At 42.6% G+C, this 15,952-nt stretch overlaps 2 protein-coding genes across 3 annotated transcripts in view; both read right to left on the bottom strand.

Annotated features, from left to right (window-relative positions):
- Positions 1-14,556, bottom strand: part of dbnlb (drebrin-like b) — a 33,733-nt gene extending 19,177 nt beyond the window's left edge. The window contains exon 1 of the mRNA XM_032515775.1: positions 14,546-14,556. The gene's annotated coding sequence lies outside the window, so the exon portion shown is untranslated. The remainder of the gene's footprint in view (positions 1-14,545) is intronic.
- Positions 8,607-15,952, bottom strand: part of ube2d4 (ubiquitin conjugating enzyme E2 D4) — a 47,416-nt gene continuing 40,070 nt past the window's right edge. Inside the window, exons 6-7 of one of the 2 annotated variants that reach the window (XM_032515780.1) lie at positions 9,253-9,346; positions 8,607-8,777 (exon numbers count right to left, since the gene is read on the bottom strand). In XM_032515780.1, coding sequence (XP_032371671.1) covers positions 8,732-8,777; positions 9,253-9,346 — 140 coding nt within the window. In that variant the 3' untranslated portion in view covers positions 8,607-8,731. Of the gene's footprint in view, positions 8,778-9,252; positions 9,347-14,383; positions 14,473-15,952 lie in introns of those variants that run through there. The other variant, XM_032515781.1, reaches the window with a different exon arrangement.

The following is a 15,952-nucleotide window of genomic DNA, read 5'->3' as shown; positions in this document are numbered from 1 at the left end:
TGATTTGCCGTTGTGTTTTCTGATTTGCCGTTGTGTTTTGCCCCTCAGGGCCACCGTACTTTTCCCTGACAAGACATTTAAAGCAACATGTTAGTGGTTTTAGGAAATGATGGCTACTGGTGTGTCTCGGACAAAATCACTAACATAAAGCTTCAAACTGGGAAATAATTCCTGGAAACAGATATCAACGAGTTGTTTACACACGCTGATCAATAAACATCTTCTAGCTTTCATGTTTCCCCCAACATTGCTACTCTTAACCCTCCTGTTGTCGTCCCGTTGACCATGAACTTGTCCCTCCAGGTAAAAATTGAAAACAAATATTTGTTGTGCTTTTCTGGTGTTTTTGTCGCTTTTTTTGGGTTTATTCGTCACTTTTTCCAGCTCTTGGCGCTTTTTTTAAAAACCTGAGCTGGTTTATAATAACAGGTTTTACATTTCTTCCTCGAATTCGTGGTCAACAAACCTCATTTATATCAAATTATACATAAGTTTTTTAGTTAAAAAGGGAGAAATTATGAATTATTTTGACTAATAGTGAAGATCAGAGGATGTTGAGTGGATCTAAGATGGAGAGATGTTAAAGTTTAGTTAGATACGGTTTTAAAACCATAAAAAAAAGAATTAAAATGCGACCAGACAAAAAAAAAAAACACCCAAATAATTAAATGACAGTAACCATTAATGTCACCTGAACAACGTATGGAATCATCCATGTTATTTTTGGGCAATTTGGTTGAAAGCAATCCATATTTCGGATATAAAACCCTTTGAAACACAGGTCAGTTTGACCCGAGGACGACACAAGGGTTAAGCCCATAAACAAGTCGAAGTCTTCCCAACTCGGTAAATTGTAATATCCGAGGATCACGTGAACGCAGCTTAAGAGAAACGGTACATTACGGGGCAAATAAAATCCGCCACAGTCTTTAACTTATTTTTAATCTTCTTTAACTGTCTATGGCCACAGTACATGTACAAAATGTACTATATATATATATATATATATATATATATATATACATACATATCAATTCATTTAACACAGGTTCCAGGCCCTTTATCCATTGTACAAGTTGCTCTAAAAGTACTGACAGTATACAAATAATACGACAAATTAAATCCTAGTACCTCACGAGTTATATTTTGAATGTGCACAACGTTTTGGGACATGAGCAGAAATCTTGCTCGCAGTCCAGGGATTTATTGATAAATTAAAATGAATAATAAATCATTGAGGTGAATAATTGCACATTGCACATTTATGGAGGTCACATCCCCCAAAAAATATGCAAAAGAGTCGATCTAAAGGAGAATGAATACAAAGCAATGCAGAATGCCTGAGAGCCTTATTGCAACGTATTCCATTATGTTGTTTTTTTTTTTTAATATTTCAGACATATTGATTCGGGAAAATGATAGAAACGGGTGCAAACAAATTCACCCAAAATGCAGACGAGTCGTGTAAATGATCCAGTAGGTGGCGCCAATGTTGAATCAATGTCAGAGTTACAACGCACTCCTCCAACAGTGCAGGTCACATGAGCTGATGACGTACTAGGATTTAATTTATCGTATTATTTTTTATAATGTCAGTACTTTTAGAGCAACTCGTCTAATGGATAAAGAGCCTGAAACCTGTGTTGAATGAATTGAAATACATTTAAACCTACAGGGGGCGGGGACTTGGGTTGGGAACCGAAGGGTCGCTGGTTCAAGTCCCCCATAAGGACCAAAAAGTACGGAGTGTGGATTGGTGGCTGGAGAGATGCCACTTCACCTCCTGGGCACTGCCAGGTGCTCTTGAGCAAGGCACTGTACCCCCCCCCCCCCCCCCACACACACACACACACACTCTGACATCTACCATTAGTGCGTGTATAGCTCTTGCCTGTGTGTGTGGTGTTGTGTGTGGGGTGTGTGTGTGTGTGTGTGTGTGTGTGTGTTGTGTGGTGTGTGTGTGTGTGTGTGGGTGTGGGTGTTTCAGGCCTGTGTGTGATTACTAACAAGTGTGGACACAGAGGGTGAATGTAATTTCCCCACTGGGGATTAATAATCAAATTAAAATTAACATTAATCATAGGCTATAACACAGGCTTCGTGTGTTGATTGACTTGAATTCACTCGATCCATTTTGTTGTGGCGATGACGCACACACAGAGAATAAGGTTTTTCTACTGGATGCATTCCCGCTGAGTGAAACGAGTGGTCAGATTCTGGAGACCCTGGATACTACGACAGTACATACATACACATACCTACCGTGGTGTGAAAAAGGTTTTGCCCCCCTTCCTCATTTCCTGTTCCTTTATGTTTGTCACACTTAAGGTTTCGGAACATCAAACCAATTAAACAATAGTCAAGGACAACACCATAAACACAAAATGCAATTTGTAAATGAAGGTGTTTATTAAAAAGGTGAAAAAAATCCAACCATCGTGGCCCTGTGTGAAAAATGATTGCCCCCTAAACCTAATAACTGGTTGGGCCACCCTTAGCAGCAAACAACTAAACCAAGCGTTGCGATAAGTGCAATGAGGCTTTTACAGCGTCCTGGAGGAATTTTGGCAATCATCTTTGCAGAATTGTCCTAATTCAGTTACATAGAGGTTTTACGAGCATGAACGGCTTTTTAAGGTCGTACCACAACATCTCAATAGGATTCAGGTCAGGACTTTGGCTAGGCCACCCAAAGTCTTCATTTTGTTTTCTTCAGCCATTCGGTGGTGGGACTTGCTGGTGTGTTTAGGATCATGTGTCCTGCTGCAGAACCCAAGTTCGTTCAGATGTGAGTACATGAACAGATGGTCGGACTTCTCCTTCAGGATCTCTTGGTAGACAGCCGAAATTCATAGTTCCTTTTATCACGGCAAGTCTTCCAGGTCCTGAAGCAGCAAAACAGCCCCAGACCATCCCACTACCACCACCATATTTTACTGTTTGGTAATATTCTTTTCATGAAATGCAGTGTTCCTTCTACGCCAGATATACTTGGACACACACCTTCCAAAGAGTTCCACTTTTGTCTCATCGGTCCACAGAATGTTGTCCCAAAAGTCTTGGGGATCATAAAGATGGTTGTGGAGAATTGAGACGAGCTTTGATGTTCTTTTTGCTCGCAGTGGTTTTCTCCTTGGAACTTGCCATGCAGGCCATTTTGCCAGTCCTTTTCCTGATGGTGGAGGCATGAACGCTGACCTTAACTGAGGCAAGTGAGGCCTGCAGTTCTTTGGATTGTGGGGGTTTTTGTGACCTCTTGGATGAGTCGTTGCTGCGTCCTGGGGTAATTTTGGGCGGCGGCCACTCCTGGGAAGGTTCACACTGTTCCCATGTCTTCGCCATTGTGTGGATAATGGCTCTCACGTGGTTCGTGGATTCCCAAAGCTTTGGAAATGGCTTATAACCCTTTCCAGACTGATGAGATCTCAATTACTTTCTTTCTCAATTGTTCTGAATTCTTTTGGGTCTCGGCATGATGTGTAGCTTTTAAGGATCTGGTGGGACCTTACTGTGTCAAGCAGCTCCCATTTAAGTGATGCCTTGATTGTGAACAGGGTGTGGCAATAATCAGGCCTGGGTGTGGCTAGAGAAATTGAACTCAGGTGTAGACAACCACAGTTATAGTATGTTTTAACAAGGGGGCAATACTTTTTCACACGGGCCATGATGGTTTGGATTTTTTTTTTTTTTTTTGTAATAATACATACACACACACGCATACATACATACACACACAACACGTACATAAACACATACAGTACATAACACACTGCTGCGTATGAGTCCTAAATGCTCCTTTATCCTTGATGTTTTTGAATAGTGGTTATTTACTTTTTACTGCTCAATTACATTTTCGTACCGTTTGTATGTAAAGTGTATTCTTGTTGTAAAGCACTTTGATGGAAAGCGCTCTATAAATAAATGTATTATTAGTATTATTATTATTTGTGTGTGGCTCTGGTATCATTTTAGATTGAATTGTAGGATGATCTGGGTTAATAGACTCGCGATTCATGAGTCATTTTAAAGACTCGGGTTAAAGATCCGAGTGAATCACAACTCAAATGGGTCTATTTAGAAGAGTATATCTGGTCATTTACATTAAAAGCCTCCGATCATTTAATACCACCCATGCACAGCTGTTACATCACAATTAAAGACACAAAAAAAAAAATGGACTACAGACAACAGTAAACCAAGATGAGCTTTATTCATATGTAACGAGAAGGTCAATAGTTATCTCGTGTAGGCTATGTGAGGACAAGTGGACACGTTCGTGGTGGCATTTCCAAGCACACATATTCCAAATTTTAAGATGCACAAAGGCTGGTCCTGCATTCAGAGAAAAGCCAGGCTGAAATTTAACAAATAAAACTGAAAAATATTGGTGCTGTTCAAGCAGGTTTTCCACGTCTCTGGATGAAATGAATCACCCATTTAGGGGGATGCAGCCCTGATAGCAACTGTACAGTTCATGACAACGCTCGCTCTCTATATGTATATATATATATATAGATATATATATCTCTCTATATATATATATATATATATATAGATATATATACACACACAAAATGAGGGTTAAGGCTACAATTTTAGTCAGAGGTGTTAGGCAGATGAATTGTAACGAAGTCCCTGATATCTGGCAAATGGCTGTGAGAAGGTTTCTCCAGAGTGCAAAGCATGCCAAGCTGCCTATCTACGTATTAGAAACTCTACAGAGCACACTGGACGAAGGAAGTCGACGCCGCGCCACTCACGTGACGAATTGAGGCTGCATTCAAATCGTAGGCCTACATTTGGAAGAAACTACTTTCAAATAAATAAATAGCTCGATGAACAAAAGAAAAATGCAAAACTCAAAGTGCTACGACACACACAAGTCCTGTCCGGTCGCGTGTGGCAGCAAAACAGACTTTCACGGCATTTAGACGATATACTTTCAAAACATGTTAGTGTATAACTTTCTCATGACCTCGTGTTTTGATCATTTTCTCTACAGCAGCTAAAGACAATCTACATTTAGTGCCTAACCCGTGGTGTTAATTCTACAATCAAAGCCTCTAAAAACGTCCATGCTTTAGTGTGGACCTTACTGGATGAATCCACTCTATTATATGCCTCAAAAGCTAATTGATTCCCCCTTTCATAATACCACATGATTCCCTTTGTATTGGCAGCATCAGCACATTATGAGCCATGATTGAAGAAGAAGAAAAAAAAAAAAAATTATATATATATATATATTTTCAAAGCATTTCTTAAACTACTTTATCCGACAGTCACAATGGATTATATTAAAATCAATATTACACATCACAATCTTGTTCAATCTGATGACATGAGTGAAGGGAAAAAAAAAAAAATTGCCTATCACCGAAGCTTTTAAACATACAATACAAAACGGGGTCACCGAGACAACGGTTTCCCGGTCAGTTTGGATTATCAATCCCCAAACAAAACACACTTTTGCAGACCCGAATAATTAGCAGAAGATGGAAGAAATGCAGACAAACTTCACATGAACTGAATCTTGAAAAAAGATTAAATTGTCACGGCGTCTGTATTTATTCACCTCGAGTAACGGAGACGCACGCGCGAGACTTTAAATGAACAGTTTCTGAAAAACTTCACGTCTTTTTGTACGCGAGTGACACGTCCATTTCATTTTTTTTTTTTTTAGAATAACAGTAGCACGTGTGTGTTTAGAGGCTGTTGTTCACGTCCAAGTGTTGCTCTAAAATAAAATGGGAGATGTCGATATAAAGAAGTTGAGAGGGAAATTAATTTTAAAAAACTAACTCTTAGTGATAAAATGACAGCATATGCTTTGTGCAACACAGACCATCCCGGCCTATTCGCATTAGAAGAACTGCAGGAGTGCTGATCTGTCTTTGATCATTTTGCCTCTTCAGCAAGCGGGAGTGTTTTTTTTTTTTTTAGGAGCCTGACGACACGGGGACCTGGTGGTTTTTCCTCAACGTGGGGCCACTGCATGTGAAGGCTGATGATCTTGGTTAGATACCTGAGTAACTGTACTGAGGAGATGGCACACAGCTCAGCTATATGCCAAAGAAAAGAGTAGCTACGTTCATAGCTACACGACGAGACAAAGCAAGTCAAACAACAGCAGGATTTTGTGCAGTATGGACACCGGCCGTGGGGTGGGGTGGGGTGGGGTGGGTGTGGGGGGGTTATTTATACGAGATATAAGAAGCGCAATAATAACAGCATGTGTGAGGAAAAATGGAGTTAACATTCAACCTATAGAGCCCCAAAACAGTGACTAAGTTCACATGCCACATAATATTCCAGTTTTCCCGCCCTTAGTCCCCAAAAGAACAATATTCAGACTTAGCGGTTTTACACGGCTAATGAAAGGAATATTCCACTAATCTTCCCATTTACATCAGCCGCGCTATATATATATATATATATATTAATATATATATATAATATATATATTAATATATATATATATATATATATATATATATAATATATTTTAGTTTTTCAACCAGTGGCGGACTTGTAAACACAGCCTTCTTTCTTCATTCCTTCAACCACTGTCCTGAAACCTGTTAATATCCAATCTCTGATGATGTGTACGAGCAGCTGTGTTTCTTCTTCTTTTCTTATGGCCCGTGCATCTCTACCGTCGCCATGGAAACCGTCGGCTGGTCAGTTTGTGTCCGACAACCGTAGCGACGCACACAGCTGACCGTAGTGACGCAAACAGGCAAGAGGCCGATTAAGTGTCACAAACTGCGGGAAAAACCTGATGGAGACGCAGATTCTCAACGCGCTGTATACATTTCCAAAAAAAATGCTTCTTAAACCGAGTCTGGACGCCGGGGGGGGGGACTTAGCCCCGCCCACAACATTTGAGTTTGGGGAGTTGAGTCTGGACGCCGGGGGGACTTAGCCCCGCCCACAACATTTGAGTTTGGGGAGTTGAGTCTGGACGCCGGGGGGACTTACCCCGCCCACAACATTTGAGTTTGGGGAGTTGGGTCAGGACTTGATCCTTTGTAGAGCGACTATGCTCGAATCAGAGCGATTTGGACCAATCAGAGCGTTAGGGCGGGGCTTTATACAATGATGGACAGATGATTAACAGTAACGTAATCAACCACGTCACCAAAGAGCGCTCGGGTTGAATTTGTAAACAACAAAGATGGCTGCCGCTGGAGAAGTGAGACGTGTAGATTCCTCCATCATGTCCGTAGTAGAAGGTTTGGACAGAGCATCCGTTTAAAAAGAGGAACAGAGAACCGCCATCAAGGTGTTTGTTGATCGGAAAGATGTTTTTGCCGTCCTTCCTACGGGATTCGGTCAAAGTTCAACAAACGTCACTACTACGTCTCGATGGTCGTAGCCTATCCGTTGCTCTGATTGGTTGTATGTCTAGCTCGTTTGCTCTGATTGGTTGTAGGTCTATCCGTGCTCTGAGTGGTTGTAGGTCTAATCCGTTGCTCGTGATTGTTTGTAGTCTATCCGTGCTCTGAGGGTTGGAGGTGCTAGTCCGTTTGCTCTGATTGGTGTGGATCATCCGTGCTCATGATGTTGTAGTTCTAATCCGGTGCGCTGATTGGTTGTAGGTCTATCCGTTGCTCTGATTGGTTGTAGGTCTATCTAATTGAGCGCAGAGGCATTTTCCTTCCTGGTTTTTGTTGAAACACGCCCCATAATCACAGCCAAATGGGGCAGAATCTGACTCATATTCTAACTAGAATCGGAATATGACAACGTCAGGTTACTTAAAAACCCAAATTATACCGGCAAATCACACGTTTTAATCCAAAAATGCTTTATTCTGATAAAAGGTCTGAATCAAAAATATCCAAACGGAATATGCTGTTTACATGACCCGTATCACATTCTGAATATTGTCCTATTCGGAATAAAAGTGGAGTAATAGCGTACGTGTGAACATATTCGGCGAGGCAGGGGTCGGCTAGCTCTCAGCGGCAGCTCTCCACTACTAAATACTGTCGCAATTCAGAAAAAAACGCAGAGGGTGATGAGAGAGACCGATTCCTTCTTTACATCTTTCACATTGTTTCGGGGGTGTAGAGAGACAGCATGCGCCGACCGATCAGCTGCTGGTAACGGCACTGCACCATTTTGTGTTGAGCAGGGAACATTCTGCCTCGATTGCACATACACCGAGAAAATAAAAACACAGAAAGGCCACTAAATAACATGGAAATACAACAATAATAACAACAACAACAACAATCCAGTGGGACTCAGACGGTACCTCTGCAAATGAAAAGAAGGGGGAGACAAATCTCCTTAAATAAAAACTGAATGCTTTACCGATATGACTCGTCGACAGTGACGACGATGCGTTGTGAGCGGCGATGATGGCGATTCACGGAAGCAGGAGTAACAGCTTAAAGTCTGAGTGTGAAGGGTTTCCGGTTTTCCATATGGGGGGTGCTTTAAGGAGCCCGTGAGGTCCTGCTCAGCAGATCCATACGAGTTGTGAAGGACAGCACATGGTAGCAGCTCGGCACATGGAAAGCCAGGTGGCACTGTCACCGTATCACTTCCTCCTCCAAAAAAAGATGGGCTGTTAGTCTAGCTTGTTGTTGTTGTTGTTGTTGTTGTTGTTGTCGACGTCGTCGTCGTCTTCCTCTGTTGCTCATTTGCCTTTTTAAGTTACAAATCAAAACGCGCTTCTTTTTTTGTTCTCATTTGTAATTTTCATCTCCCCGGCTCTCGCTCACATTGCATACTTGTGTGTCCATTCTCTTGCTGATTTGTTGTACCTGTAAAAAAAAAGAAGAAGAAGAAAATACACATGCAAAGATTTGCCAAAAAGTGCCAGGTGACTGTGAAAACAAGGAACAAAATAACTCTGTATTATAAGCAAGTTAGGGAGAGATTATATATATATATATATATATATATATAAAACCCCTTTTGTAATGTGTTGAGTGTATTTTTTTTAAAATCTTTCTATCTGGACCTTGAGTCTGTAAATAAAGAAATATAATAATATATGGATATATATAGATGCCGGTGGCTTGTGCCTGCAGCATTCATAAAGTGAAACCAATCACTAATACTGAAACACCTCTCCATCTCATTAGGGCGCAAACCCCAAATGCTGCCAAACTGCAGAAGTCCTCTTCTTCTTCCAGACCAGGTCACTCGGTGAAGACTTGCTGAAGACTTGTCCTCATGTCGTGCGGCTCTAATGGAGAGCTAATGGCTCTAGTGTCACTCGTGTTTTACACTCACCTTTCCCTGTCGGCCTTGTATGTGTGGGCGATCTCTGGGACCAGCGGGTCGTCCGGGTTCGGGTCACAAAGAAGGGAGCAGATAGACAATAATACTGTGGGAGAACGAATCAAGAGACATGAACAGAAAGTCGCTAGTCGAGGATTTTTACATGCACACTAATAATCCACCTTTTCCTTGGAATATGATCTAATATTCTGAATTTGATAAGTGACAGGTAAGCAGCATATTCGGTTTGGATTTTCAGAATAGTTTTTTGTAAAATTCAGAATATAGCATTTTCTGATCAAGGCGCGTGTGTTTTTCCGCTATTACTCAGGTTTTAGAGGAATTCTTTGGACATGTGTACCGCTCATCCGGAACCTGCGTCTCAATCAAGGTTTTTTATGACACTTTTCCGGCCTCTCGCTTGTTTACGGCTTACGATCAGCTCTGTGCGTTGCTACGGTTGCTGTACACAAACGCAGAGATGCACGGCCAAAGGAAAACAAGGAGAAACGCAGCTGATTTTAAACATGATCAGAGACTAGGATAGCAACAGTTTTTGGGTTATACGCCGACCTTTACAAGGAACGCTGTGTTCACACTAGAGGATGGATACCCGACCCGAGCCCGACGGGACCCGACGGGACCCGACGGGATCACCGCTACGGACCCGCCGACGGGGCTGGGCCGGGTTCGAACAGATTTTTAGAAGATGCTGGGTTCGGTGGGCTCGGTCACATCAGCCGATAGGCGTTGAACATTTTGAATTTAAACAGCTGATTATGTAGGTAATGGCGCTGGTTGCCCCTTGTGCATGAGCGTCTCATCTGTTGACATTTCCGAATGCCTTCCTACAGTTGGCTTAATAAAAGGGCGTCTTCCACAACAACAAAACGTGACATGTGTCATTAGTATGAGAAACAAATGCGATTTAACTGTGTCGGGCTGCGGGCCATAAACATCTTAATGCCTGTCGGGCGCCGGGTCTGGGTTCGGTTACTGCGTCTGCGGACTCGGGCCGTATCCGCACTCTAGTTCTACCGTAGCGCTCGAATGCAAGATTCGCTGCCACCGCGAGAAAATAAAAGCCCAATTTGCGCAGCTGCATGTAAACAGGAATATTAAAGGAATATTAAAGCTATTGTGCGTAGTTTCTGCTGCCCCCGTGAGGAATTCAAAGTAATGAAGACATAACAGAACACGAGACAAAATACAGATTTTACTTGCAAAACGTACAGTGCAATATAACCGTTTCTTAATTACATCGCTTCTGTGACCGTAAGAAGCCGAAATTGTGATTACGATTAAAAATTGACAATGAGTCGTTCCACATAACGCTTCGTATGACACACTTGGCGGTCAGTGCCACGGGGGAGATTATTCACATCCGCAGCGAGTGTAAAAGTGTCTCTTCTTGAGAAATATGCACAGTAAACTCTCAATTTTAACCCTCCTGTTGTCCTCGGGTCAAATTTGACCCCTTTAAAAAAATGTCTATATTGACACGTCCATTTCATTTTTTTTTTTTTTGAGAATAAGCAGTAGCACGTGTGTGTTTAGAGGCTGTTGTTCACGTCCCAGTGGTGCTCTAAATAAAATGGAGATGTCTATACAAAGAAGTTAGGTGAAAATAATTTTAAAAAACTAACTCTTAGTGATAAATGACAGCATAAGCTTTGTGCAACACTAGCCCATCCAGGCCATTCGCATTAGAAGACGGCAGGAGTGCTGATCTGTCTTGATATATTTGCCTCTTCAGCAAGCGTGAGTGTTTTTTTTTTTTTTTTGGGCCGAACGATACGGGTACCTGGTGGTTTTTTCCTCAACGGGGGCCACTGCATGTGAGGCTGATGATCTTGGTTAGATACCTGAGTAACTGTACTGGGAGATTCACACAGCTCAGCTTATATGCCAAAGAAAAGAGTACTACTTCAATAGCTACACGACGAGACAAAGCAAGTCAAACAACACAGGATTTTGGTGCAGTATGACACCTGGCCGTGGGTGGGTGGGGTGGGGTGGTGTGGGGGTGGGGGGGTTATTTATACGAGATATAAACAGCCGCAAAAAAAAAAAAATAAAATACACATGTGTGAAGGAAACATGTAAGTTAACATTAACCTATAGAGCCCAAAACAGTGACTAAGTCCATGCACATATCTCCAGTGTTTTCGCCTTATTCCCCAAAAAGACAATATTCAGACTTAGCGGTTTTACCGGCTAATGAAGGGAATATTCCACTAATCTTCCCATTTAACATGCAGCGCGCTATATATATATATATATATATATAATAGATCTATATATATATATATAATATATTTATATATATCTATATAATATCTTATATATATTTTAGTTTTTCAACCCTGGCGGACTTGTAAACACAGCCTTCCGTCTTTCATTCCTTCAACCACTGTCCATGAACCTGTTATATCCAATTCTCTGATGATGTGTACGAACAGCTGTGGGTTTTCTTCTTCTTTCTTATGGCCCGTGCATCTCTACCGTCGCCATGGAAACCGTCGGCTGGTCAGGTTTGTGTCCGCAACCGTATCGACCACACAGCGGACCGGTCGTGACGCAAACAGGCAAGAGGCCGAGTTAGTGTTCACAAACTGCGGAAAAACCTGATGGGACGCAGATTCTACGCGCTGATCATTTCCAAAAAAAATGCTTCTTAAAAACCGAGTCTGGACGCCGGGTGGGGACTTGCCCCGGCCCACAACTTTGAGTCGGGAGTTTGAGTCTGGACGCCGGGGGTACTTAGCCCCGCCCACTCTTTGAGTTTGGGGAGTTGAGTCAGGACTTGATCCTTTTGTAGAGCGACTATGCTCTATCAGAGCGTTTGGCCCATCAGAGCGTTGGGCGGCTTTATACAATGAGGGACAGATGATTAACAGTAACGTATCACCACCTCACAAGAGTGCTCGGTGATTTGTAAACAACAAGAATGGCTGCCGCGGGAACGTGGAGACGTGTAGTTCCTCCCCCCATCCTGTCCGTTAGAAGGTTTGGACCAGAGCATCGTTTAAAAAAGAGGAACAGAAGAACCCCTCAAGTTGTTTGTTGTCGAAAGATGTTTTGCCGTGGTCCTTCCTAGGGATTCGTCCAAGGGTTCAACAAACTCACATACTACGTGCCTGATTGGTCCGTAGGCCCTATCCGTTGCTCTGATTGTTAGTCCTATCGGTTTGCTCTATTGTTTGTAGGTCTATGCCGTTGCTCTGAATTGGTGTATGTCTATCCGTTGCTCTGATTGGTGTAGGTCTAGCCGTTGCTCTGATTGGTTGTAGTTCTATCCGTGCGCTGATATGGTTGTCGTTCATCCGTTGCTCGTGATTGGTTGTAGGTCTAGCCTTTGCTCTGATTGGTTGTAGGTCTAGCCGTTGCTCTGATTGGTTGTAGGCTATCCTTTCTCTGTTGGTATCTAGGTCTATCCGTTGCTCTGTTGGTCGTAGGTCTATCCGTTGCTCTGATTGGTTGTATTCTATCCGTTCTCTGATTTGTTGTAGGTCCCTATCCTTGCTTCTGATTGGTTGTAGGTCCTATCTAATTGAGCGTCAGAGGCATTTCCTTCCTTGGTTTTTGTTGAAAACACGCCCCATAATCACAGCCCAAATGGGGCCGAATCCTGACTCATATTCTAACTAGAATCGAATAGACAACCTCAGGATTACTATAAAACCCATTAGACCGGCAAAATCACACGTTTTAATCCAAAATTGCTTTATTCGATAAAAGGTCTGATCAAAATATCCAACGGAATGCTGTTTACATTGACCCGTATCACATTCTGAATATTGTCCTATTCGGAATAAAGGGAGTAATAGCTTACGTGTGAACATATTCGGCGAGGCAGTGGTGCGGCTATCTCTCAGCGGCGCTGCTCCACTACTAAATACTGTCGCAATTCAGAAAAAAACGCAGAGGGAGTGGATGAGAGAGACCGATTCCTTTCTTAACCATCTTTCCGCATTGTTGGGGGGGGCGGGGGTGTAGAGAGACAGCATGCGCCGACCGATCAGCTGCTTTTGTATCGGCACTGCACCATTTGTGTTTGAGCAGGAACATTCTGCCTCGATGCACATACACCGAGAAAATAAAAACACAGAAAGGCCACTAAATAACATGGAAATACAACAATAATAACAACACACAACAATCCAGTGGGACGGTACCTCTGCAAATGAAAAGAAGGGGGAGACAAATCTCCTTAAATAAAACACTGAATGCTTACCGATATGACTGTCGACAGTGACGACGAGCGTTGTGAGCGCTTGATGGGCAGTTCACGGAGCAGGAGTAACAGCTTAGTCTGAGTGTGAAGGGTTTCCGGTTTCCATATGGGGGGTGCTTTAAAGGAGCCCGTGAGTCCTGCTCACGCAGATCCTACGAGTTGTGAGGACAGCACATGATAGCAGCTCGGCACATGGAAAGCCAGGTGCACTGTCACCGTATCACTTCCTCTCCACAAAAAGATGGGCTGTTAGTCTAGGCTTGGTTGTTGTTGTTGTTGTTGTTTGTTGTTGTCGACGTCGTCGTCGTCTTCATCTGTTGCCATTGCCTGTTATAAGTTCAAAATCAAAACGCGCTTCGTTTTTTTGTTCTCATTGTAATTCTTCATCTCCCCGGCTCTCGCTCAACATTGCCTATGTGTGTCCATTCTCTTGCTGATTTGTTGTACCTGTAAAAAAAAAGAGAAGAAGAAATACACATGCAAAGATTTGCCAAAAAGTCCAGGTGACTGTGAAAACAAGCACAAATAACTCTGTATTATAAGCAAGTTAGGGAGAGATTATATATATATATAATATATATAAAAACCCCTTTTTAATGTGTTGAGGTATTTTTTTAAAATCTTTCTATCTGACCTTGAGTCGTGTAAATAAAGAATATAATAATAGTATGGAATATATGATGCCGGGTCTTGTGCCTGCAGCATTCATAAAGTGAAAACCAATCACTAATACTGAAACCCTCTCCATCTCATTAGGGCGGCAAACCCCAATGCTGCCAACTGCGAAGTCCTCTTCTCTTCCAGACCAGGTCACTCGGTGAGACTTGCTGAAGACTTGTCCTCATGTCGTGCGGCTCTACTGAGAGCTAATGGCTCTAGTGTCACCCGTGTTTTACACTCACCTTTCCCTGTCGGCTTGTATGTGTGGGCGATCTCTGGGACTCAGCGGGTCGTCCGGTTCGGGTCACAAAGAAGGGAGCAGATAGACAATAATACTGTGGAGAACAATCAAGAGAGGACTCAATGAACAGAAAGTCGCATAGTCGAGGATTTTTACACATGCCCTAATAATCCACCTTTTCCTTGGAATAGGATCTAATATCTGATTTGATAAGTGACAGGTAAGCAGCAATATCTGTTTGGATTTTAGAATAGTTTTTTTTGTAAATTCAGAATATAGCTTTTTCTGATCAAGGCGGTGTGTTTTTCCGCTATTACTCGGTTTTAGAGGAATTCTTTGGACATGGTACCGCTCATCCGGAACCTGCGTCTCAATCAAGTTTTTTTATGACACTATTATATGCATCGAGGCGGCGCAGAGCACGGCAAAGAAAACAAGGAGAAACGCAGCGTTTATAAATGATCAGAGACTAGGATAGCAACAGTTTTTGGGGTTATACGCCGACCTTTCCAAGGACCGCTGTGTTCACCACTAGAGGATGGATACCCGACTACCCGAGCCCGACCGGGACCCGACCGGGGACCGACGGGACCGACGGCCGGGCCGGGTCGAACAGATTTTTTAGAAAGGATGCTGGGGTTCTGGTCGGGCTCGGTCACATCAGCGCGATAGGCGTTGAACGTTGTAATTTAAAACGGCGTATTATGTAGGTATGTGCGCGTGTGGCCCCGTGTGCATTGAGCGCTCATCTGTTGACATTTCCGAATGCCTTCCTACATTGTTAATAAAAGCAGCTTTTCCACACAAACAAAACGTGACATGTGTCATTAGTATGAGAAACAAATGCGATTTAACTGTGTCGGGCCGGCCTCGACATAAACATCTTAATGCCTGTCGGGTGCTGCTCTGTTCGGTTACTGCGGCCGGACGTCGGCCCGATCCGCACTCTAGTTCCACTCTCCAACAAGTCCCTCCACCGCGAGAAATAAAGCCAATTTGCGCTAGCTGCATGTAAACAGGAATATAAAAGGAATATTAAAGCTATTGTGCGTAGTTTCTGCTGCCCCCGTGAGGAATTCAAAGTAATGAAGACATAACAGAACACGAGACAAATACGGTTACTTGCAAAACGTACAGTGCAATATAACCGTTTCTTAATTACATCGCTTCTGTCCCGTAAGACACCGAATTGTGATACGATTAAAAATTGCCAATGGTCTTCCACATAACGCTTCGTAGACACACTTGGCGGTCAGTGCACGGGGGAATGATTCACATCCGCAGCGAGTGTAAAAGTGTCTCTCTTGAGAAATATGACAGTAAACCTCATATTTAACCCTCCTGTGTCCTCGGGTCCAAATTTTGACCCCTTTAAAAAATGTCTATATCTGAAATGAGGTTTCTTTTTATCAAATTACACAAAAAAAATGGATTGGATTTCCTCCAACGCTCTTGCAAATACAACTAATCACTTTCCTTCCTCTGATCTTAACCATTAGTTCAAAATAAATTAAATTTCTGCCTTTTTTTTAACTCAACTAATGCGGTTAATTCGATATAAATGAGTCATTGAC

This window comes from Etheostoma spectabile, chromosome 5 (genome assembly GCF_008692095.1).
Source record: "Etheostoma spectabile isolate EspeVRDwgs_2016 chromosome 5, UIUC_Espe_1.0, whole genome shotgun sequence".
Taxonomy (NCBI): Eukaryota; Metazoa; Chordata; class Actinopteri; order Perciformes; family Percidae; genus Etheostoma; species Etheostoma spectabile.
Note: the sequence above shows the minus strand (reverse complement) of the source record. Positions and strands in the feature narration are given on the sequence as shown.